We start from the raw sequence: 25,562 nt of genomic DNA, 5'->3' as shown, positions 1-25,562 counted from the left end.
GTGGGAATGTAAGCTGGTATAACCACTACGGAGAAGAGTATGGAGGTACCTTAGAAAACTATACATACAACTACCATATCACCCAGCCACCCCACTCTTGGGCATATATCCAGACAAAACTTTCCTTAAAAAAGACACATGCATCTGCATGTTCACTGTAGCTCTATTCACAATAGCCAAGACATGGCAACAACCCAAATGTCCATCATTAGACAATTGGATTAGGAAGATGTGGTATATATACACAATGGCACACTACTCAGCCATAAAAAGAACAACATAATGCCATTTGCAGCAACATGGATGGGGCTAGAGACTCTCATCCTGAGTGAAGTCAGTCAGAAAGAGAAAGACAAACACCTTATGATATCACGTACACCTGGAATCTAACATATGGCACAAATGAATCTTTCCACAGAAAAGAAAATCATGGACTTAGAGAATAGACTTGTGGTTGTCAAGGGGGAGTGGGAGCAGGCAGGGTGCATTGGGAGCTTGGCACTTTATAGATGTAAACTATTGCTTTTGGAATGCATTAGCAATGAGACCCTGCAATGTAGCACTGGGAACTATGTCTAGTCACTTATGGTGGAGCATGTAGTGGGAGAACAAAGAATGTATACGTGTATCTGTAACTGGGTCACCATGCAGTGCAGTAGAAAAAAAATTGTATTGGAGAAATAACAATTTAAAAAATTTTAAATAAGAAAAAGGAATCAATAACCATAGTGTAGTATATTAATCTCTTTGAAACACCAAATAAATTCTATAATCAACATTTTTTCAGATTTTCCTTTTTCAGTGAGATTGCCTTGCAAGCATTCTTTCTGCCTAAGGGAGGTAAGGTGTCAGGTAGAGTACCTCATGTTATAACACGGAATAAGATCAAATCTCTCTGTCACTGTTTCACTGCAGATATCTCTCAAGGAAAGCAATATTTAAGTGGATATTCAAAGACATGTAGGTATCAAAAAATCTCTATGTAGGAAAATACATCTAGGGTAGCACCAGAACTACTCAAGACAAAGGATAAGTGTTGGGAATGTACCCAGCACACACAGACCCCTGCATTAATAGGAATAACTCAGGAATCTGGCCCTTAAAATGTGGGCGTAGACAACCGGAAAGGTACAGGTCACCAAGAAACGTTCAGGCAGGAACAAGTGTGAAGGCAGGTCAGGGGGTGGGGACCAGGGTGGCATCAGTGTGTCTGTGTGTGTTTGTATGCCTGTGTGTATGACTGTGAATGCCTCTGCTCGTGTGTGTTTGTACGTATGTGTCCTGTGTGCTTGTGTGTATTCCAGGCAACCAAGACCAGGAGATGAAGGTGATGGAGAATGAAGTGGGCCAAGTGGAAGAAGAGGAGGCCTGAGGTGTCTCGGGGTGCCCCAGAGGAGTGCTTAGAGCCTGGAGAGCCATGAGGCCAGTGAGAGTTCCAGCGAGTGCCTGGCACATTCCTGGCACGAGGCCGAGACATAAAGCCTGTGCCAAGTGGTCCTGCCTTGGTGTGTGTTTGTCTGGGGGTTCCTGCGGTATTCATGAGTTGAGATGGTCTTGCAGGGCTTGGGCACCCACTGGTGATGGATGTCCCTGTCTGCGGGAGGGAGGTGGGCCTGTGGAAGTGGAGCATGGACCCGGGTGCGGCCTGCCTTGGCATTCTGGTGAGGGCAGGCCTGGGAGGAGGAGGAGGCCAAGCGAGGCAGACTGCCTAATTGGAGACTCGATCCTCCGGCAGGGAGAGGGGCCTGGGAGGGGTCCTGGCCTGCAGGTGCCTGCATGGCCTGGTGCGTCCTGGGTCCAGGGTCTCCCGCAGCGCCCTCCCTCTGGGACGTCAGGCACACACTGGCCTGATGGGCGGCATGGGACCCATGTGGGGAGGGGTTTCCTTAAAGCCCCTGTGCCCGAGCAGGTGGGAAGGGAGCACGGGCATCTTTCGGGTAGGTACGGGCCCAGCAAGCAGGCCATGAAGGGGTCCACGGGAGTGCGAGAAAAAGGCAGTTGTGAGACTCATTGTGTGCAGGGGTGGGTGTGGTTGTGGGCGTATGGGGGTGTTCCCTGACGTGACCCGAGTGGGTTCACCTGCATGAGGCAGGCCCTCCTGGGGCAAGGCGCGTTGGACGGATAGACCCTGGACACATTCGACATCTCTCAGGAAGGGACCTAACCCCTGGACCAGCGGAAACAGGGAGGCCAGAGCAATCAGCCGCACGATCCCAGCCTCAGCCAGGGAGCAGGGTCTAAGGGCACTCATGGTCCCGCCCCCCTCCACCCACAGGCAGAAATTAGAGTCTGGTCGGGCGCCGCTGCAGAGCACAGGGTCCAGGCGGAGGACCCGAGGCGCCCAACGGGTCGTGTTCCAAACACAGACCGAGACCCCTAGAGTCCCCTCCACAGCCACACCACACCCCCCCCCCCCCGCCCCCGCGGCTCCTTCTCTCGAGTCCCAAATCTTCAACAACCTTTTCCTCCTTCTCAAGGGCACTCTAACCTTTTCCCCCATGGGAGGAGCCTCTTGGGAAAAGCCTGGCCTGGCCTGGCCTGGCATCTTTGGCATACTGGCTGGTCCCCGCTGCCTCACCGACTGCCGGCCCCTCACACGCTGCCAGCTGATGACAGAGCCCTCGAAATCGGGACAGCTCTGTGTTGGTCAGCCGGATGGATGGCGATGGCTTAGGCAGCCCAGGGAGGGGTGGAAGGTGTAGGCTCCCTCTAGCTAAGGGCAGCCACCCCTGGGAAGGCACTGGATCCCTGCTCTCTGGCTCGGGCTAGGCACTGGGGGCTCGACGGCCCTGGACCGGGCTCTGTCCCTAGCACCGCGCTGTCTGGGCTTGCTGTTTTCCGGGCGGTCATCATGCAGCAAAGACCGGGCTGCCTCCAGGTGTCTCCGGAAGGTGCGGCCAAGGCTGAGTCTCCTATGGTACCCCTCGGTTCCTGGCAGGGGCCTACATCACCTCTGCTTCCTCCCAGCCAGGCACGCCTTGGGGAGCAGCCTCAGAAAGGCACTCATGCAAAGGCGTGGGCACACAAAGGGCAAGCCCGAAGTGGGGGCCGGCCACCCGGGAGGAGACGCCTTGGCCATCCTGGCTGGGGTGCATTCGGTCAGGTTGGCTGTGAGCGACGAGAGGGACAGGCACGTGCAGACGGTCAGGAGGCCAGAGAGAGCCCGCACACCTAGGAAACCACACAGGCCAAGTGAGAGATCCAAGGACAGGGCTCTGTGCTGGACCCTGAAGGTTTGCCCGGCCCTCGAGTGGCTTGGGAGTGCCACCCTAGCAAAGGCCGGATGCACACTGCCCTGGCACGCCAGGGAGCGTCCTGCTGCCCAAGACCTGGACCTCCAGGAAGGCTATGCAGGATCACTGCAGCGCTGGGCATTTCCTCAGGCCTAGTGGGAGGGCTCCCTGAGGTGGAAGGGGCCAACGGAACCGGGATCCTGATGTCCTGGAGGCAATTTCAGGTTGCACTGGAGAGGGAGAGACGGGCCAAAGGGGGGCAGGCGGGCACCTGCTGGTTGGCCCAAGGCCCGAGTCCTCCGCTGGGCAGGGAACGTGGTGGCCACTGTCTGGGAGCCTGCTAGGCCAGTCCAGTTCGCCCATAGGCCGAGGGGCGGGGCACAGGTGGGTGACGCCCACTGCCTTGTCTCTGATTGGTCGTGATCAGAGATAGCGGATTTGAGTTGCCTAACTCCAAGTTCCATCAGAGGCCTGCCTGGCTGTTAAAGGCTGTGCGCAAGCGCTGTGGCACACCGCACCACTATAATCCCCTTTGCCTGGATAATGTGCTTCCTGTGTCGTGCAGACATCCTCTACCGCCGGTGCCTTCAGTCAGCAGGGGCTGACTTTGCCATTGCACAGCAAAGAAGAGATTCCAGGTATCGTTTGTTTTCTAATTTTACAATTTCAATTTTGCTACTGCATTCTGCAAAACATCCTACTCCTAATATGCATTTCTTTAATAAAATTATGAAGTTTTCATAATAGTTCCTTCAGCCTTATATATTTTTACTTTTTTTTGTTTCATTTTTGCTCTCTTTGGCAATATGGAATTTCACGTTCGTTATCAGATTTGAATTTCAGTTTGATCTAATCAATAACCTTGTCTCAAGAAGATCCTTGCTTTTCTGTGTTGGACTGGATTGAACCTCTGTTCCAGTACTTCTAAGAAGCAGTATCTAAGAAGTTGTATCATAGTGGAGCTCCTATTTTAACCTCTTGTATAAATGAAATATATGTTTTTGATAGCCTTAGTTCATAAATGTTTTTTAATGTTTCATTCATTGAATATTTCTTTAAATAATATTAGTATTTAAAATTATTTATATTAATGTTTAATTATTTCTTAGATTACTTTATTTGTAAGTTCTTTTCTGTGAACTATATAGATTTAGTGATCTTCAATTTGAAAACACCTAAATAATTTGTTTTTTAAGTGTTTTAAAAGAAATTAGTCATTTAGATAGAGTATTTCTTTATTTCAGAATTACTGAGTTCTATCTAAATGTATCAGTCTTGTTATGACATTGTTAATATACTTTCCAGTACAGTGTGAACAGATTATCTCCTCCCTCTATAGCTATTAACTTACAAAAGGCTTTGTATTGCAATAATTATTACTGATGGTAATATGGTTGGCTTTTTTAAGAGACTAGAGGATTTGGCCTTTTCTACCCAAGGCATGAGTGCTTGGTTTAGGGGATGCCCTGCTTTTGCAGAAGTGGATAATATCCAGGAGAAGTGGGGTCTCACAATGGTAGCTAGAGCTTTCAGACTGGTGAGCCCTATCTGTCTCCAGCTTCCATTCCCAGACATTGGTCGGCACATAACAGCACTGCCTGGGCTCACCGGTTCCTGTGAAATCAAAGGTATAATTTACATTCAAGTCACCAAGTCAAATTCTTACATAATTTTGAAGTGGTAAGTGAATGAAATATACTTCAAATAGGTAAATAAGCATATCATTAGTATTCCTAATTAGATTCTTCTCATAAGTGACATTAAAAGTAAAATTATTGAGACAATAAAAAGGTTTTATAAAGGGAAAATAAAAAACATATCATGTATGGTGAACCCTGAGTAAGGACTCCATAATTAGAAGAAATTGAGTTGTATGAAATGCCTAAGTTTTTTGGAGAGCAGAAAGAAAGCTGTTCAGTGTGGTTAGAGAATTACCAATGTCATATAAATCAGAGACTAGTAGCATTATTTATACAACAATTTTTCTGTAATTAAAGATATTTTGTTTTCTTCCCCCAGAGCAATAACTCACTTTCTTATATTTATCATTATGGATGGGTTGCTCTACATTTTCTATTGAGAAAATTATAATTTTTATCAAATAGAATTAGAAAGAAAAAAACAGAGCTGCTCACCACATTTGTATTGGAGTCTTTGTCCTGTGTAATGAAGCACACAATAGAACTGCCTATGTCTGGATAGAGGTGGGCACAGCTTGAAGCTCCTATCACCTGCATCTGCAGTATTTCTGGATTTTCATCTGTCTCTCCTGGAAAAAAGTTGGAAAATAAAAGCCCAATTACATAGCTTATATTGACACATCATCTATTGCCATATGATCTTGATATCTATTATCACTTTAAACTCAATTTTTATGCTACGGTGTTTTATCTTCATCATCATTAGCACTGTACTCCACCAATTTTTCCATTCCAATCCTTGCCTTCATTTTCAAATGTCACTATTCCTATAAATAAGAAGTCCAGTTTCACTTGTAAAATCAGAAATCTCAACTCCAGTCCAGCTTCATATTCTTAAGTAAGAATAAATGAGGAGATCCTGTTGTGGCTCAGTGGTTACTGAACCAGATTAGTATCCATGAATTCATGGGTTCCATCCCTGGCCTCGCTCAGGGGGTTAAGGATCCTGCATTGCCATGACCTGTGGTGCAACTAACAGAAGAGGCTTGGATCCTGCATTGCTGTGGCTGTGGTGTAGGCCAGCAGCTGAAGCTCTGATTTGACCCCTAGCTTAGGAACTACCATATGCCACAGGTGTGGCCCTAAAAAGAAAAAAAAAGTTGACTATGATTAACAATCTCCCTTGTATTCTTTTCATCTTTAAAACTCTACTGATTTCACTGGCAGTTCCACTCATGTTCTTATATCCAGACACTATTTACAATAGACATGTATATGAAAAATTTAAATGTCCACAGACAGATGAATGGATAAAGAAGAAGTTTTATAGGATTTCCTGCCATGACGCAGTGGATTAAGAATGTACTGCAACTCTTCAAATTGTTGCAGAGACATGGGTTCAATCCCCTGCCTGGTGTAGTAGGTTAAAGGAGCTAGTGTTGCCACAATTGTGGCATAGGTAACAGCTGTGGTTTGCATTCAGTCCCTGGCCTGGGTTGAATGCATATGGAACTTACATGTGCTGTGAGTGAGGCCATTAAAAAAAAAGATGTGGTACATGATTACAATGAAATACTACTCAGCCATAAAAAGAGAATAAACTAATGCCTTTTGGAGCAATCTGGATGCAACCAGAGATTCTCTTACTAAGGGAAGTGAGTCAGAAAAAGAAAAAAATATTATAATATCACTTATATATGACCCTATCAACAGAATAGAAACAGACATACACAGAGTACAGACCCATGGTTGCCAAGAGGGTGGGAGAAGGAAGTGGGATGAACTGGGAATTTGGAGTTAGTAGATGCATACTATAATATTGAGAATGGATAAACAATGAGATCATGCTGTATAGCACAGGAAACTATGTCCAATATCTTGGAATAGACCATGATGGAAAATACTATGAGAAAAGGAATGCATATATATGTATGACTGGGTCACTTTGTTATATAGCAGAAATCGGCCCAAGATTGTGAGTCAAGTATAAGTTGATAAAAAAGCACACCCAAACAAACAATCCTCTATGGATTCATCATTAAAATCATCATTTTATGAAACAAAAACAAATTTAAGATTTGGATAAAAGTTTTAAGATCAGTAAGACAGACAACTGTGATGATAATTCACATGTGAATTTTAACATGAAAAACACAGACCTTCTAATAAATACCCAAAGTGGGTGGATCATATTGTAGTTATATTTTTAGATTTTTAAGAAATATCCACACTGGCTATACCAATTTAACATTCCCACAGTGTATAAAGGAAGAGAAAGTTCCTTTTATTCCACATCCTCATCAGTATATTTTATTTATATTTTTTAAAGTTCACCTTTAAATTAAGATAATTAATTAGTTTACTCATTCATTATTTTTTTTTTTGGCCACATCCATGGCATTTAGAAGTTCCCAGGTCAGGGAAGGAAACTGTGCTGCTGCAGAGAAAATGTTGGATCATTAACTTGCCTCACAACAGTGGAAACTCTTGCTTTCTTTTTAATAATAGCCACTTTGACTTGTGTGAGGGGATATCTCATTTTGGTTTGAATTTGCATTTCTCCTGTAATTAGTGCTGAGCAAATCAAAGCAAGTAAAAATAAACATAGGTTCAGAAGACAAAGTAGTGGTTTACCAGATGGAGGGCATTAGAAGGGCAAAAGGAGTAAATGGTTTTAACTGTATGGTGATAGATACAAACCAAACAACAAGTAAAATAACTACTAACCTGGCTTTAGAATCCGTGGTCCTGAGAGCCAGCATTCTGAGCTATTCAAGTTCTTTAGATGGCCTAAGGGTGCTAAAAGCTGAATGGGAGTCTGTACCTCTTGAAGCAGCAGCAATGCTAGGTCATTTCTTGCTGCTCCACTTACCAACCGGAATCTCTCATGCAGTAAAATGGTGGATACCTTGACAACTCTCAGAGGTGCCCCTGGGTGTCTCAGGCCCAGTATTACAGCAGTGTCTTCAGGATTCCTATGTGTGTAGTTAGAGAATAATTACAGTAGAATTACTAGGAAATTTGAGTCTTTAAATGCTACTATGTTAGTCTTTCCAATGTTATTTCCTTATCTGTGATGCACAAATTTTCTACTTAACCTCAAGGAGACTCAAACCTATGAATACAGTCAGAGTTTACAATGAGATTACAGAAGAATTAACTAAGAAAGCTGCCAGTCAGCCAAACACAGAAGCAAATGTCTTGCTTAGCCTGAAGCAAAGATGCTATGGCCGTAATAGAGATGGTTCAGGCATATTATGAAGTGAATTTATCTAAATAACACTTCAGCAATGTAATTTGGACATGTTGGATTATGATGCAAGATACAAGATGCCAACTTACATGTTCCTGACACAGTGAGCAGCAGTGAGTACCCAGGAGCTGCTAACAATGGAACCACTGCAAATTTGACTGCCACAGCTGATAATCATGGCCTGCCAAGGCATGGCATATCTTAGAGAAACCCGATCTGCCAGAGCTGAGGAAAAAATAATAATAGTAAACTTAGTAGAAGTATTTATGTAATTCATGCATAAAAGTTTTTCAGCTCTCTGACTCTGCTAAGCATGTCTCATTAAAACTGACTTGCAAGCAAAAATTCTGCATTTTATGTCCAAGGTATCTACAGGAAAAGAATTCTCCCCTTATTAATGTTTTTCCAAGCACACAATTTCTTCATGATCTAGTTTAAATTCCCTTTGCTCAAAATACTGGAAACTATTACAACTCTGTCCTATTGTCATCTGTATATGACTGATAGATTAGATAGTTATGATAAGACAATAATATAGTAGGAAATAAAAATAATGTGAGGTTGTTAGAGAAATAAATAAAAATTTTTGTTTAAATAGAATGGAAAGGTGAGATTACTAAATTTAAATTTTTACGAGTTCCTGTTGTGGCTCAGTGGTAATGAACCTGACCTATTGTCTGTGAGGATGTGGGTTGATCCCTGGGCAATATAGGTCTCAGATGTGATTCATATTTGGCATGGCTGTGGGTGTGGTGTAGGCTGGTAGCTACAGTTCTGGTTTAACCCCTAGCCTGGGAACTTCCATGTGCCACAGGTATAACCGTAAAAAAAAAAAATAGCGATATATCAAATAGACACACTAAATTAGACATTCAGGTTTGAAGTTCTGTAAAAAGTTTAGATTTCTTGAAACAAATTTAAGAGTTCCACAAAGTGTGAGATGAAGCAATAAAAGTTCATGTGTGTATACATATGTGTGTTTTTATGCTTATGTATATGCATATATAAAACTGGTACAGATAAGCTGTCTATAAAAGGAGTAAGGGAGTACAGCCCAAGACAGAAACTTGAGTCTTCAATGAAGTACAGTCTTTTGAGTTCTCTGAGTGCAAAAGACTGGAGGATTTGAGCAAAGAAGTAATGTTAACTCCCTTGTGTTTTAAAATTAACATAAGAAACATGGTAGATAGCTTTTAAGTTAATATATGGGAATATGATTCAATCAGAAATATATTTGTAAGGGAAGAGGACTAATGTGAAATAGCTGTTGATGAGTGTAATTAGTTTCACAATAATCATGGAAAGAGATATAAAATCATCACATTATAACCTATTTTTGTACACAGTAAACTGACAGAAATCATTTCAAATTACCTATTAACAAAAATGTATATTTAACTTAAAATTCTGCAATTACATCTGTGAGGCACTGTGTAGTAGTACTGAAATAATAAAAAAAATCTGAGTCTCTGTGCTAGTTCCATTCCTCTTTGTTCCTAAAAACATGATCAATCCATTCTACTTCTCAGTATCTGAGAGTAATCAATTAAATGAATATAATACTTATATCATGTATATTATTAAGAAACTGAAATTATTAAACAAGGATTAAACACATTTGTATGCTATGAGGTAGATGATTCCTATTACTTGTTTAGTATCAAAACACATGCATATATCAGGAAAAATATCCCCCCTCCTTTTCTAGTTTTTAGTTTCATTATCCTCCTCTCTTTCTTTCCTTCTCATACCTCCCTCAGTACCATTTACTTGGGTCTTACTCTGAGGCTGTGGCAGTGAGATGAAGTGAGGCTGGACAGAAGCAGGAGTGGAGGTAAAAGCTGAAGCATTCGTAGAGGTAGATACTGAAAGTGAGATGGAAGCAGAAGTAGTCATGGGCCCTTGCTTGGACCAGGGAGCATGGCTTGGTCGTGTAACTCCCTGGAGCCAGAAAAGGAAAGGGCTCACTTGGCTGAAGACGTAGGGCTTTGTGCAATGTTCATCAAAATGACTCAATATTCCCACCTGCACCCATGTGTCCTTTTGTTGTAGATGGCACACCAAAGGTGCCCCCAGGTCACCCTGCAAGGAACAAGGAGCATGATAATCATGGCTATATTAAAGGAGATTAGGAAGTAACTTCTGATGTTGTAGGATATTTCTCTCTCTCTCCCTATCCTTTGTACCCCCTTATCACCTTACAGCCAGCTTCCCCCATAGCTTTCTTGGCTTCTACACAGAAAGTAAATTCACTCAAATTGGGCCAAAATTGAGCACACGTGCTGACTTGCAGGATGCTTAGGTGTCTTTTTTGCAGAATTCCAGGACTTCCTAGTGGGAAACATAGAGAGAATTTTTTTTAAGTTTTAGCCTAGATTAAAAGAAGAATATAGCTGAAGAGAAATATAACAAATCTACTGTTACAGCTGAAAATACTGATTTCTTTCCAAATGTGTGTTTCTCATTCAATCTCAGTGACTTCTGCATTACTTACCTCTCATGAGAGACCAACTAGGTAGCCAGCAGTCATACAGTTGTATGTTTTTCTCTTGCTCCAGACTCTCTTCCAGGCAGATAGGAAGCACCAGAGGTTGAAAATGTAATGGCTGCTTAAGGAAGATCAGCCCAGGTCCCAAAGGGCCCTTAGGACCTAGGTAGGGCATGGCACGATGAATGCCTACTGTTTGAGCTTGGGCAGTGTCTTGAAGATCAATAAGCCCCACCTGGACAAGGGCCAGTGCTTCTGAGTTTTTTCTGAGGAGAAAAATTATCAAGAAGTTTATTATGATATATTTTGAAGTGAAAATTTTTCAGAGGTCACCTTAATCAGATGAGATGTAGATAAGCACTAAAGTCTACTCCTATTCTTTCTCTACTTATTGTCAACATGTAATGTCTTATTCAGCACAAAATGTGTGCACATCCTCAAGAATGAGAAGGTAAATATTATGATGCAATCTAAATCTTTACTTAAAATTCTTTTTTTGTCTTTTCCAGGACCATACCCAGGGCATGTGGAGGTTCCTAGGTTAGGGGTCTAATTGGAGCTGTAGCTGCTGGCCTACGCCAGAGCCAGAGCAATGAGGATCTGAGCTGCATCTGTGACCTATACAACAGCTCACAGCAATTACGGATCCTTAACCCACTGATGCAACCTATGACACTTAGAATGGAAGAGCAATGGGGTCCTACTGTGACTATATACAGTCTTTTTGACAAACCATGATGGAAGATAATATGAAAAAAAGATTGTATATAATGTATGCTATGCTGTACAGCAGAAATTTCACAACCCTGTAAATCAATTATAATTTTAAAAAGACTGAAAATACTTGGAATTTATAAAATGAAAGACTGTAATTTCACATAGATAATAATTATAATAACTTCAAATATTTCCACCCCTTTATTGGTAAACATTTAAAATGAAGACATCATTTATAGTTTACAAATACTTTGACTGGGAAACTGGAATTTTCCCTGAAAAGAATAGTTAATGCACTAATTTTGAGGTACATGAAGATGTGGTAACAGAGGATATACTTCTTTTAAGCTAAGGAAATATATCAGATGTGATTATTGCAACTAAATGTACCAGCTTGTGTTTCTCTAGCTAAGGAAAAATATACGCCTTCTTCAAAGGAGGATATCATTAACAAACTCAAAGTCTTCATAATTTATAATATGATACTTTAACCTTGCAATGACTTACTCAGACTTACATGAAATTTGCGCATCTAGCGGTAGTAAGGATCCACTGTTCATTCAGTATGGAGCCAGCACAGAAATGAGAGAAAGACAGTTGCACAGAAACCATCCAAGGGAATTCACCCACTTCTGCTTCCCAGCAGTTGGGACAATGTGGGACGAGGCCAGGGCGTAATCCACACTCTGAAGGAAGCCATATATGGGAAAGTGTAGTTAGTGTTACCACCTTCCTTTCCCTGAATATGTTAATTACCTATTTTATTAGATTTCAGTAAAATGCTCCTAAATCTTCAACTTTGGGAAAATACTTAGAAGTACACGTTTTTCACCCATAAAAATCAGTGTTAACAAATTGTTTGCGTACTCTGAGAATAATCTATAATATCTCTATTTATTTCTCAAGTGGAATAATAAACTATTCTTAAGCACTAAAAAGTAGTATAAAATGTTCTTACACTACTGTGTTCTGTATGTCTATATAAAACTTAGCCCTTAAACCATTCTTGGCAAAAATAAGATGTTATTTTCCCAATTAAGTAGATATCTCAAGATTATATTATTTATTCTCCCTGGTCTCATCCAGACGATAATTTTAATTTTGGTCCTGCAAAAATTTTCAGAATATGACCTCTGCTCTACTCAGAAACTCATATTTTAGGTTCCAGCAAAACATGGTCCCAAAGATATTAACACAAATAGATGACTGGACTGAACTCACCTGTGGTTTCATGGGAAATAACAGCTGTTTTGAATAGCCAGAAAGCTTGGAGATTCTCTTTCCAGACCACACCCAGGTGACATTCAGCCAAGGAAATATTGAGTTCAGAATACTTGAGAGGATCTTGTTCAGGTTGATTAGACTTGGTTCCAGATTGAGATCCAGACATCAGGGAAGGCTGCTTTGTTAAAAGTATGGCTGAAGCAATATTCAGGGATGGAGAAGTATGAGAAAGAATGGTTTCTTCAGTAACTTTTGAGTAATATAGTTTCTGGAGAAAACTATCAGAAGCAGCTAAGGGAAGGAGAATAGGAGAGAATACCACAGAGGAAAGACTTGAGCAAGAAGGGAAAATACAGGGTCTAGGGAATGCGCAAGAAGAAAACACCGAACAGGAAAGGGACAAGGAACACAGGGATGGTGAAAAACATGGAACAGGAAAGGAAAGGGATGGAGAAAGGGGGCTCTGAGAAGTAGATGGGAACTCAGGGCTTCCTTTTGTTTTGGTAATTTGTAATTTACTGCCAAATTTTAGATAACCAACTCCTTCAGGAAACCACATGCTTGAAAGGGTGAAAAAGAGAATATCTGTGAGCTCAGTGGGTTGGACAGAATTGATTTGATCTTGGATTTCTTGTGTAGTTATCTCAGTTGACAAAGCTGTAAAATACTCATCCGGGGAAGGAATACTTTCTGTTGGTATAAAAGGTTTATGTTTATACCAAGAGCCAAAGTGACTGGTTAATTGGGTTGTTTCATTTTGCTCTACTTCAGGAGAAGTAAATGATGTCATTTTATCAGCTTTATAATGGATGCCAGGCCTTATTTCTATTTCAGGCTGGATCCATGTTCTAACTTGGTCAGGTTTATAACTTTCCAAGAATGCAATCTCAGTTTCAGAGTGGGACCAGGGTCTGTCTGCCAGGGTTTCTGGCTGGATCCATGGATGGACTATATCAACTTCATGCTGCCTCCAGAGGCTCAATATTTGAGATTTTGTAGGCATCCATGGTCTGACTTTATTCCTTTGAATGTGGAACCAAGATTTGATTGTATCAGCCTCCAGCTTGATCCATGGTCTGACTACCTGGGTTTTGGGGTATGTTCTGGGTTGATTTGTAGCAGCTCTTTGCTGAGACCAGAAGTGAAGTATATCAACTCCAGTGTGGATCGAAGGAATGACTGACTGAAACTCAGGTTTAATCCAAGGTCTAATTATATCACTTTGAGTCTGTAACCAAGATGTGACTAAATTGACTTCAGATAAAGTTGGAGGTTTTACTACTTCTCTTTCAGTCTGGGTCCAAACATAAATTGTTTCTGTTTCAAGCTGGGTCCAGTGTATAACTGCATCATCTTCAGGCTGATTCCAAGGTTCTTTTAAGTCCATTTGGGTATGGAGCCAGTGTCTTACTGTAGCAGCTTCAGGCTGGGTTAAGGTTTCATGCAGGGTCCATGGTCTGCATGTAGCAGATTCAAGATGAAGCCAGGGTTGGCCTGTAATAGTTTCAAGCTTGGTTCCAAATATGACTGAACTAGTTTCAGACTGAGTCCAAAGACTGATTATACCAAATTCATTTTGGGTCCAGGAACACGTCTTCTGAGATTCAAAGTGGGATGTGGGACTAATTGCATCATTTTGCGTTAAGGACAAAAATGTGACTGACTGAGATTCAGGCTGGGTCCATGGTTTTCCTGTATCAATTTCATACTGAGTCTGGAATCTTACTATATTGGCTTTAGCTTGAAACCAGGATTGGGCTAAATTACCTTTAGGCTGAGTCCAGAATCTGACTGCATTACTTTCAGGCTGGAACCATGGATGGATGATTTGTGGTTCTGGTTGGATCCTAGTAGAAACTATTTGAGATTCAGGTTGAGTGCCTTCTCTTATAGGCTCAGTTTGAGTCTTGAACCAAGGTCTGATAGAATTAATGTCAGGCATGCTCATGTATTTTAATGCTTGCATTTCAGGCTGGGTCAGTGGAGTGACTAAAGCAGTTCCAGTTTGCATCCATGGTTTTACAGGCTTAGTTTCAGAAGGGGTCCAGAATCTCACTATATCTCCTTCAGACTTCTCCCAAGGGTGGAATATACCACTTTCAGTCTGAATCCATGATGTGACTTCAGCAGGTTCATGCTGTGCTATCATCCTCATTCCAGCATCTCCTATCTGTGTCATGGTACTCATTGTCAGAGATTCTGACTGGGCCCAGGATGTTTTTCTTTCTGGTATTTTAAACCAAGTTCTGGTAATATCAACTTCAGATTGGGGCCAGAGACTGACTGCTTGAGGAAAGGGCACTGTCCATGATATGAGTGTTTCAGATTTAGGCAAGTTCAGTGTCTTGACATTATAAATTTCAGAATGTGTCAACAGAAGATATGCTTGATTTTCATTATGAATCAGTGATCCAGTAAGATCACTTTGAGTATTCAGTGAAATAGTGAATAAACTAGGTTTGGAAAGACTCCAGGGTTTCTTAGATTCAGTTTGAAGCATGGTCCAAAATATAACTGTATCAGTAATACTCTGTGCGGAATAACTTAATGCTAGAGATTCAATATGAGTCCACAATGCAGCTGTGGAAGCTGCAGTCTGTGTCCAGGGATTTACTTCTGGAGATTGAGTGTGAATCCATGGTGTGACAGTCTGTGTCCAGGGTTTTATTGCTGAATCTTTAGCCTGAGTCCATGGTGTAGGTGTGACTATGGAAGAAACAGCCTCTGTCAAATGATTTACTCCTGGAGATTCAGCCTGAATCCATGGTGTGACTATGGCATCTATAGTCTCTGTCAAAGGATTTAAGGGAGATTGAGCCTGAGTCCACTGTGGAACTGTGGAAAAAAAAGTCTCTGTCCAGAATTTTGTTACAGAAAATTCATCCTGAGTCCATGGTGTGGGTGTGACTGTGGAAGCTACAGTCTGTGCCCAGGGATGGACAGATGGAGATTCAGGCTGAGTCCATAGTGTGACTCTGGCACCCACATTCTTTGTCCAGGATTTTGTTGCAGAAATTTCATCCTGAGGCAGTAGTGTGGGTATAACTGTGGAAGTTAGAGCCTCTGCCCAGGGTTTTACCTCTGGAGATCCAGTTTGAGACCCTGGTGTGACTGTGGAAAGAGAAACCTCTGTCCAGGTATTTACTTCTGGAGATGTAGCCTTAATCCACAGTGTGACTATGGAAACCACAGTCTCTGTCCAGGACTTTTCTGCAAAAAATTCATCTTGAGTCCATGGTATGACTGTGAAAGCTGTAGCCTTTGTCCAGACATTTACTGCAGAAGGTTGAACCTGGGTCCATGGCATGAGTGTATCATTTTCAGACTGTGTCCAGGGTTTTACCAATACAAATTGAACCTGGGTTGAAGGTGAGAATTTTTCAAAATCAGACTGCAGCCAAGATTTTTCTCTGAGAGTTTCAGGTTGAGTCCTAGATACAGTTGTGGAAGCTAATGGCTGTGTCCTAGGATGTGTTCCTGCAGATTCATCCAGAGCCCACTGGGTGATTATATGCACCACAGACTTTGTCCAGGGATTTAATGCTAGAGATTCCATAGGGGTCCAGAGTGTGACTGCATTAGATATAGTTTGTGTCAGTGGATTTACTGCAGGATATTCAGCCTTAATCCAGGATATGACTGTGGAAGCTACAGGATCTATCCAAAGATTTACTACTGGATATTTAGTGTGAGTCCACCATTTCATTATACTAGCCTCAGGCTGTATTGATGGATGTAGGGCTAAAGACTCAGGTTCTGTCAAAATATTTACTGATAGTGATTTGGACTGTGTCCAGGGATTTACTGCTGGAGATTCAGCCTGAGTCCACACGTTTAATAATGGAGATTTAATCTGTGTCTGTTTTGTGGCTGTATAACCTATAGGTTGTGTCCAGAAATTTACTGCTGGAGATTCAGCCTGGGTCCACTGTGTAACTATGAAAGCTACATCCTCTGTCCAGGGAATTCCTGCTGAAGATTCAGACTCCACACTTTGAGTCCACAGTTCGACTGTACCTGCCTCAGGTAGTATCCCAGGTTTTACTTCTGAAAAATCATGTTTTGTTCCTGATGTGACTGTATTAGATATAGTCTCTATCCAGGGTTTAAATACTGGGGAAAATCCCATGGTCCTTGGGATGAATGTTTCAGAACTAGCCCCTATCCAGGCATTTTCTTTTAGAGATTCAGCCTGGATCCATGGTGTGATTGACCAGGTATTTACTTCTGGAGTAACAGCTTGAGAAAACAGTGTAACCGTATCAGATATAGGTTGTATAGAGGAATATACAGGGGGAGACTCATTTTGTATCCTCTGTCTAACTGTTTCTGTCAAAGACTGTGGCAAAGGCTTTAGTGATGTAATTTTGTCCCTGTTCCACACTATCACTGTACCAGCTACACCCACTGTTAAGGGACTTACTGCTGGAGTTACACTCTGTGTCAAAAGTGTCATTGTGTCATATTCAGACTTTCTCCAGGGATTCACTGCAGGAGATTCAGCCTGGATCCATGGTGTGATTGAACCAACTATAGCTAACGTTAAAGAATATACTGCAGGAGTTTCAGACTGAGTCCATGGTATGACTGTCTCAGATAGAGCTATTTTTAAGAGATTTAGTGCTGGAGATTCACTCTCTGTCGATGGTGTGATTGTGTCATTTTCAGACTGTGTCCAGAGACTTATTGCAGGAGATTCATCCTGGATCCATGATGTAAATATGTTAGCCTCAGATTGTATCCAGGGATTTCGTGGTGGATATCTATCATGGGTCCATGCTGTTATTGGATTAATTTCAGACTGTGTCCAGGGATTGACTGCAGCAGATTCAGCCTGGGTCAATTGTGTGACTCTGTCAGTTTCAAAAGGTGACCAGGGATTTATTGCTAGAGAAACACTCTGAGTCCAAAATATAACTGTATCAACTATGGCCTGTGTCAAGAGGTTTTTAATCTCAGAATTTTCCTGGGTCCAGAGTGTGACAGTATCTGTTGCAAGGATTGTCCAGAGAATTAATGAAGGAGAGTCATCCTTGTTCAAGGGTATTACTGTACCCACAACAGCCTCAGTCCAGAGATTAACTGCTGAAGTTTCAGACTGAGTCCATGGTGTGATTGTGTCAACTACAGGTTGCATTAGAGAATTTGCTTTTGCGGATTCAGCCTCAGTCCACTGTGTGATTGTGTCAGTTTCAGACTGTGTCCAGGGATTTACTATAGGTGATTCATCTTGGTTCAAAAGTGTGGCAATATCATACACTGCCTGTGTCTCAGGCTTTATTGCTGGATAATTACCCTTAGCCAGTTGTGTAACTGTGGAAGCTATAGCCTCTGTCCAGGGATTTACTACTGGAGATTCAGGTTGAATCCACAGTGTGACTACATCAGCTAGAGGATCTGTCCAGGACTCTACTGCAGGAAATTCAGCCTGTGTAAATGATGTGACTATATCAGATACATTCTGTATCCAATGATTTTCTGCTGGAATTTCAGTTAGGATCCACTGTATAACACTTTCAGATGCAGACTCTGTCCAGGGATTTATTGTTAAAGAATCACCCTGCATCCAAAATGTGTCAGTGTAAGCTGAAGATTGTGTCCATGGATTTATTGCTAGAGATTGAGCCTGGGTCCATGATGTGACGGTAGAAGTTATAGACTCTGTCCACGGATTTAGTAAAGATTCAATCTGAGTCCATGGTGTGACTGTATCAGTTTCAGCCTCTGTCCAGGGATTTATAGGGGAAGAACCAACCTGAGTCAATGGTGGAACTGGGTCAACTGCAGATTGCATCCAAGTATTTACTCCTGGAGTTTCTTCCTGGGTCCACACTGTGACTGTATCAGTTTCATATTGTACCCATGGATTTATTTCTGAATTTACTTTATTGGTCCTTGTTGAGATACTGTCAGTTTCAGATTGTTTCCAGGAATTTACTGCTAAAGTTTCTGTTGGGATCTGTGTTATGACTGTATCAATTTCAGTCTTTGTCCAGAAATGTAACAGTGTTGGAGACTCAGCTTGAGTAAACTCTGTGCTTATATCAACTTCAGGCTGTGACCATGAATTGGCTGATAGAGATTCAGGTTGGGTCCATTGTGTGACTGTTCCAGCTGCATTACCTGTCCAGGGGTGTACTGCTGGAAATTCAGCCTGACTCCATTCTGTGACTATGTCAGTTTCAGACTGTGTCCAGGGATTTACTGCCTCTAACTCAGCCTGAGTTCTTGGTGTGATTGTATCAACTGCAGCTTTTGTCCAGGGAATTATTTCTGAAAACTCACCTGGGGTCCATTGTGTAATTATATCAGCTATAGGCTGTGTCCAAGAGTTTACTGATAGGTACTCAGTCTGTGTCCACAGTGTACCTGTATAATCGGACTGCATCCAGGGATTTACTTCTGGAGATTTAGACTGGGTCCATGTTTTAACTATGTCAACTACAGTTTTTGTCCAGGAACTTATTTCTGAGAGTTCATCCTGAGTCAACTGTGTGAATGTATCAGTTACAGGCTGTGTCCAGAGGTTTGCCACTAGAGATTCAGCCTGAGTCCAGGGTGTGGCTATATCATACCCAAGATGTGTCAAGGGCTTTAGTCCTGGATATTCAGTTTTTGCCTGTGTTGTAACGGTATCAGCTAACTTCTCTGTCCAGTGATTTACTGCTAGAGTTTCATCTTGTGTTGACAGTATTCCTATTTCAGTTTCATACTGTGTCCAGGTATTTATTTCCAGAGATTCATCCTGGGCCCAATGCATGGGCCGACCAGCTTCATTTTGTGACACAGAGTTCTTTATACCAATATCTGACTTAAACCGTGGTCTTATTGAGTCAGCTTCAGACTGAGTCCAGAATCTATATTTATTACCTTCAAGCACATCCCAGGGCCTGACTGTAGCATCATGTTGCTTCCAGGTTCCTACCTTATCAACCACAGGTTGGTTCCGGGGTCTGGCTTTTTCCTTTCTAGACTGTATCCAGTGGTGGGATATTTTGGTTCTTGGGTCTTTCCACAGTGTTAATGTCTCTGTTTGAGTCTGAAACCAGTGTTTGACATTGTCAACCCCAGACAGAGTCCAAGGTCTGGCTGGATCAACTTCAGGTTGGATCCACGTATGGAATGTTTCAAATTCTGTTTCAGTCGAAGGTTTGAGAGTATCCATTTGAATATTTAACCAAGGTCCAACACTGTCAGCTTCAGGATTAGACAAAGAAATGATTGTTTGAGATTCAGGTTGGCTCCAAGTTCTGATTGTATCAGTTTGTGTCTGTAACCATAATCTGACAGCATCAGCTTCAGGACTTTCCCAGGATGTTATTGTCCTAACTTTAGAGTGAGTCCATGGTTCAGGCTGAATCCATGGGTGAAGTGTTTTAAAGTTTGCATGCAAACTCCGTTTTGTCTGATCAGATTTAGTCCAGAACAACCAAGATATGCCCGTACCAGCTTCTGGTTGGTTCCAGGGACTGATGGTTTCAATTTCGGTGTGGGTCCAGGAACTGACTGCATCTGCTTCTAGCTGGGTCCAGTGTTTGTCTTTACCTTCTTCAGTTTGAGTTCTGGATCTGAGTATTTGGAATTTGGGATGAATCCAGGGTCTGCTTCTTTCAGTCTGTAACCATGGTCTGATTTTATCAGCTTTTGAATGAGTCAAAGATCTTCCTGATTGTGTTTCTGGCTGGGTCCATGTCTGTATTACATTAGCCTCAGGCTGAATCCATAGTCTGACTGCATCAACTTTAGAGTGAAGTAAAGGATCAATTTCATTATTAATAGTATGAGTAAAGAGCCATATTATATCTTCAGTCCGCATCTTAGGTTTAATTATAATACCCTCATGTTTAGTCAGTGAATTCATTCTACCCATTTGACTTAAGGATGTGGTAATACTGCCCTTATTCTGGGCCCAAGCCATAATACTATCTTCTATAGATGGAAGCCAAGTAAAGTGCATATTAAGTGTTGAAGAAATCCAAAACTGAGGTGATTTATATTCAGGGAGAACTCTGTAGTCATCTGTCTTTTCTATAGGCACTTGTGATCCAGGTATATTTAGGATAGGGTGAAACCATGTTTCTAAGGTATGGGTTACTGTAGGATACTGGTAACCCTCTTCATTTGGTATAGAATGAGTCCAGAATCTGATTTTGTTAGCAATTAAAGGGAACCATGGATGCAGATTATAAGTTATTGGTTTAACGATTGTATTAAATCTATTAGGTACATGATATATTTTGGTTCTAACAGTTTCCTTACCAGATTGACTCATCATCATTATTCCTGTTTTATCAGCTGCATAATGTGTCCAGAGCCTATTATCAGGTGTAATGTCTAGCCAGGGTCCAGCTAGAAGTTGACCATGGAAAGGAATTTTACTAGATTGAATTTGAGCTTGAACATTATCAATATCAGAAAGACCTTTGGATCCATCTACGTCATTTGCAGACGGAACTTGTAATCCACCAGCGTTACGTAATGGTAGTGTATGAGGCACGAATATACCACCTAAAGGTTTAATCCAGGATCTTACTGAATCTGTCATAGTTTTATATTTATGCTGCATTGCATTTCTGCGAGGAAGGTCCCAGGGGATAGTAATATAAGGTGTTGGAAGGTTATGAGGTCCAGAAAGAACCAAATGATCAGAAGTACCAACTATAGGGATACTCCAGAGCTCAGCTGTATGAGAATGATCCCATGATTTGGCAATAGGAGAGGCCCAGGATTGTGCCTTTGTGAATTTGCTAGCTGAGGAGAGGTGACTGCTTTGAAGATATAACTGTGTACCGCCAGGAAAAGAGTCATTATTATTTGAACCAAAAAATACCGGAAGAGGATTCCGACGCTGTCTGTTCAATGGAAAACTGCCTATTTTTCTCCTCCATGACTGTGTGGAGGATCCATGGGAGGTTAAAATGGCAGAGCCCCTGTTCAGGCTAAGCCTGTCTCGTATATCAACTTCTACTCCAGGAGAAATACTGCAGAGAAGAGGTAAAATAGGGTCCAGTGGCTTTTGGGATGCCTTGATAAGCCATCTCATCCAGGATAAGTAGGGGGCTGTCTTGATGACAAGAATAGGGTTATAACAGGCCATTGATAACTCACTGACCAGGCCTACCAGTTTCCAGTGGTTGCCAAACAGACAGATAACAGGACTTCCCTCCTGTACCTGAATAAGGAAACAAAAATAATAAACACACACACACACACACACACACACACACGCGCACGCGTGCACACACATGGTAATTAGATATACATGGTATGAACATATTAAAATGTGTCATATATTATATTAAATATTATATATTTTAGAAATTAATAAGATATAATTATACTGTATGCATATGCTTAATATTATGTAAATACATTTAAATATATGATTTATATATATTTTCTACCACATATAAATTCCATATGTCATGGTAAATAGTAATAAATATTACATGGTGCCTACTTCAAGGAGCTCCAGAAAATGATTTAGGCATGAACAACTATAACTGATTAAAAGAGGAAAATCAAATGATTTGGAGAATTTAGACAAAATTCTAAATTATAAAAATTGAACTACAAATTCCACATCTTTATTTGGATATTACTTATTATCATCTAAGATGAGTGTTTCTAGTTGGAGTACCTCAACTGCTTTTATTAGCCTGGTTCAAGCTATCATTTCTGCTGCCTTCTTACTCACCCTTACCCCATATTTGTTCTTACCTCAGCAGGCCAAATGATACTCAGAGTAAAAGCCAAAGGCTTTATTTTGTTAGTCCCTGATACTCATTTTTTTGTTTTTGTTTTTTTTTAATTTTTTGCCGTTTCTAGGGCCGCTTCCACGGCATATGGAGGTTCCCAGGCTAGGGGTTGAATCAGAGCTGTAGCCACCGGCCTACGCCAGAGCCACAGCAATGTGGGATCCGAGTGGCGTCTGCGACCTACACCACAGCTCATGGCAACGCTGGATTCTTAACCCACTGAGTGAGGCCTGGGATCGAACCTGCAACCTCATCGTTCCTAGTCAGATTCGTTAACCACTGCGCCACGACGGGAACTCCAGTCCCTGATCTTAACGTTTTTCATTGGTTCATTTTACTTCATCCCAAGAATCATAGCCTCCTGTTCTTCCTGTTAGTTGAGATATTTTTAGTAAGTTCTCCGCTGCTCAAATTTTCTTAATTAAAATATTCCTGCTTTGTGATTTAAAAAATAAATGTCTTTGTACATTTCACATGATCATGATATATTTATAATGATTTATTGTTATATCCTCATAAACATTACATATTTGAATTGCATATAGAAATAAAATAACATTTCTTTTTTATTTATCTTTTTGTTATTTAACATATCTAACTTAAATTTTTAAGTGTACTATATAAGAGTGTTAATCTGTATAACTATGTTTTAGGCATATCTTTAGAATTTATTCATCTTGCATAAATGAAACTTTATATTTTAGAAAATTTTTACATACATTTTTATATCCCCCCCAAAGCTAACTGCCCTTATACAGTAAGTACCCAGCAGTCTTCTTGTGGCTGACTCCAGATGCATAAATTGTTGCTTTTACTCATGTGGATATGTTGATGGTGGCAAAATGAGATGTCTAGAAGCTTAACCGACAATGTCTTGACAGTGCTCCCAAAGTTATTGTGGTCTTGAAGAGATACAGGAGGATTGTGAGATACAAATTATTAAGTCTCAAGCATTTTATAGCATAGCATCCTAAGATTTTTACATAACTTTCAGTTTTTTAATTTTACAAAATTCTTGAGATACTCTGTTTTCCCTTTCATCTCATATCTTATACACTTCATTTATACACTCTCAGACTTTTTAGCTCTTCCCAAATACTTCCTAAATGGAGTAATAGAACACAGAATGATTGTAATTCATATTGTTACATTACTTCCTTAAGGACTCAGTTTTTACCCTTGTAAAGGGAAGTAATATGGATTTAATTATTTAAAAGTTTTCTACCTTACTTTAAAAAAATTATTAGGGCTGTACCTGCAGCATATGGAAGTTCTTGGGCTAGGTGCTGCATCAGGGCCATTACTATCAGCCTACACAACAGCCACAGCAACACCATCTCTGGATTGCATCTGTGATCTATATGCTGCAGCTTGTCACAATACTTAACCCATTTAGTGAGGCCAGGGATCAAACCCATATCCTCAGAGAAAATGTCGGGTCCTTAACCTGCTAAGTAACAGTGGGTACTCCTAAACTTTCCATTGTATTTTCCTATTCATTCACTTTGTTTTTGATATCAACTTCTGAGCTACATTTATGATACAGCAGAATATAACTTTTGTGGCTTACTCTGATATTGGTATACACTGCAGTGTCTGTATTGGCAGTTATAACAACTCTTCCAGAAGATACTGTAAGTGTGAGAAAGTGGTATTTCTTCCCTCCTGATAGGGTATTGCAAGAGAACCACACCTATGGCTCCTTTGACTGGATCTGTGCCACCTTGTGGATCAAAACTGGGTTGCAGGCATATTTTATGGCCATGTAAGATACCTTTTTGGTCAGTGACTCCTGAAATGTCAGAGTTTAAATTTTTCCTAAGGCAGTAGAAAAATAAAGGATAAAATAATACAATTAGAGTGAGAAAAACATTTCATTAAACTTACAGGTAAGTTGCAGTGTCTGTCAGTGTAAGGTATTTTCACTCACTTAGCAATGTAATATGACAATTTCAACCTTATATTTCTATAAACTGTTATACATAACACATTGAATAAAATTTGAGATGTAGAACCTTAAGCTTCAATTTAATATATTTTCTAAATAAGAAAAAAGTCCTTTATTGCATCAAAATCCAAATCCAATAGTGGTTAACTATAATGAAGCAAATATAAAAAGTATATATAATTATGATCCCTTTCTAATGGCTCTAGCTCTACTTACAGTTTTGTCAGACAGCTGGCTGTGGAGAGGATCCACCACCGACTCAGAATAATGCCCTGGCAGTTTTCATCCATGGACACTAGCCATGGGATGTTGTTGGACGCTGCCAATGGGGCAATCGTTGGGGTCAATGAGGTTAACCACTGCTTTTGAGAATTGGGTACTAAAAGGGTCAGATAAGGAGGGGAAGAGGTAAACATAACATGAAAAACAACATATTGTTGAATGATTAATGAGATTTGTTATTCTACTTTTTTGTATGATGAAGATGGAAAATAGAATACAGAGGAAAAAAGAGAATGGATCAAGGTGGAAGAAATGGAAGATTAAGTGACAAAGAACCATGAACATGAAGTAGGTTATAAGATAATTAACAAAGGGGAAAACAGAATATTTTTTAAATGATTAAAAGAGAACAAAAGCATTTTCCCAAGTCCTAATATGAACAAGAGAAGAAAAATTCCAACATTCTATATCTTACCACCACAGCAGTGAATAATCAATCCCAAAAATTGGTAGAAGCAAAGTGGAGCTCTCATCTTGGCTCAAGTGCTTGTTAACACAAGATAGGGTTCTAGTGGGTAGCTTTCAAGGTTGAGACTGAGATTACAGAGTATAGAATGTATGACATCATAATAACTACTTGTGAAATAGCTGCCTTCCTTCTGTCATGATTAAGCAGGCAGAAATATTACACATAAGGTTTTAAATCAAGTTTATTATTTTAAAATTAAAACTTTATCTAGAAAAATGTTTACTTTCATTCTGGAGTGGTACAAGCAACATTCTAGTTCCATACCTTGTAAAAATTATTATGGTCTACTTGGGATGCCATGTGACTTTATTCACCTATAACATACTACTTGCTAATTTAAAGAATTTATAGAGTTATATGACCTGACATAGAAAGAGGTTAATGAAATGCTAATTGGTTATAGCTTAAAATAATATATGGATCAATATATAAATGATAGCATATTTTATTTGTATATTTATTCACCCGACCACATATACTCATCATTCTCATGTAATAAATTTACTATGTTATAAATATGTAGAAAATTATCTCAAGACTAAATTTGCTT

General features: G+C 40.7%; 1 protein-coding gene across 1 annotated transcript; it reads right to left on the bottom strand.

Moving 5' to 3' along the window:
- Positions 1-4,450: 4,450 nt before the first annotated feature.
- LOC146394421 (uncharacterized) lies at positions 4,451-25,079 on the bottom strand. Its single transcript, XM_085009122.1, has 13 exons — positions 24,959-25,079; positions 24,478-24,640; positions 23,884-24,131; positions 23,079-23,215; positions 12,553-21,727; positions 11,849-12,017; positions 10,621-10,880; positions 10,324-10,457; positions 9,908-10,208; positions 8,216-8,351; positions 7,601-7,848; positions 5,369-5,502; positions 4,451-4,847 (listed from the first exon to the last, which is right to left on the bottom strand). The coding sequence occupies exons 1-13, from the start codon at positions 25,014-25,016 to the stop codon at positions 4,581-4,583; spliced, it is 11,430 nt and encodes a 3,809-aa protein (XP_084865248.1). The 5' UTR covers positions 25,017-25,079; the 3' UTR covers positions 4,451-4,580.
- Positions 25,080-25,562: the final 483 nt, after the last annotated feature.

This window comes from Sus scrofa, chromosome Y, assembly GCF_054392235.1.
Source record: "Sus scrofa isolate SSC_HxYL_T2T_F1_AM1 chromosome Y, Sscrofa_HxYL_maternal_Yorkshire_Landrace_v2.0, whole genome shotgun sequence".
NCBI classification, from domain to species: domain Eukaryota; kingdom Metazoa; phylum Chordata; class Mammalia; order Artiodactyla; family Suidae; genus Sus; species Sus scrofa.
Note: the sequence above shows the minus strand (reverse complement) of the source record. Positions and strands in the feature narration are given on the sequence as shown.

Excerpts from the sequence above, each read along its gene's own strand:
- LOC146394421 (XM_085009122.1), bottom strand. The coding sequence starts at position 25,016 with ATGAGAGCTCCACTTTGCTTCTACCAATTTTTGGGATTGATTATTCAC. Across the intron at positions 21,728-23,078 it reads AGCCACAAGAAGACTGCTGG|GTACAGGAGGGAAGTCCTGT; the intron begins GTACTTACTGTA and ends TTCCTTATTCAG. Across the intron at positions 5,503-7,600 it reads ACCACGGATTCTAAAGCCAG|GAGAGACAGATGAAAATCCA; the intron begins GTTAGTAGTTAT and ends ACTTTTTTCCAG.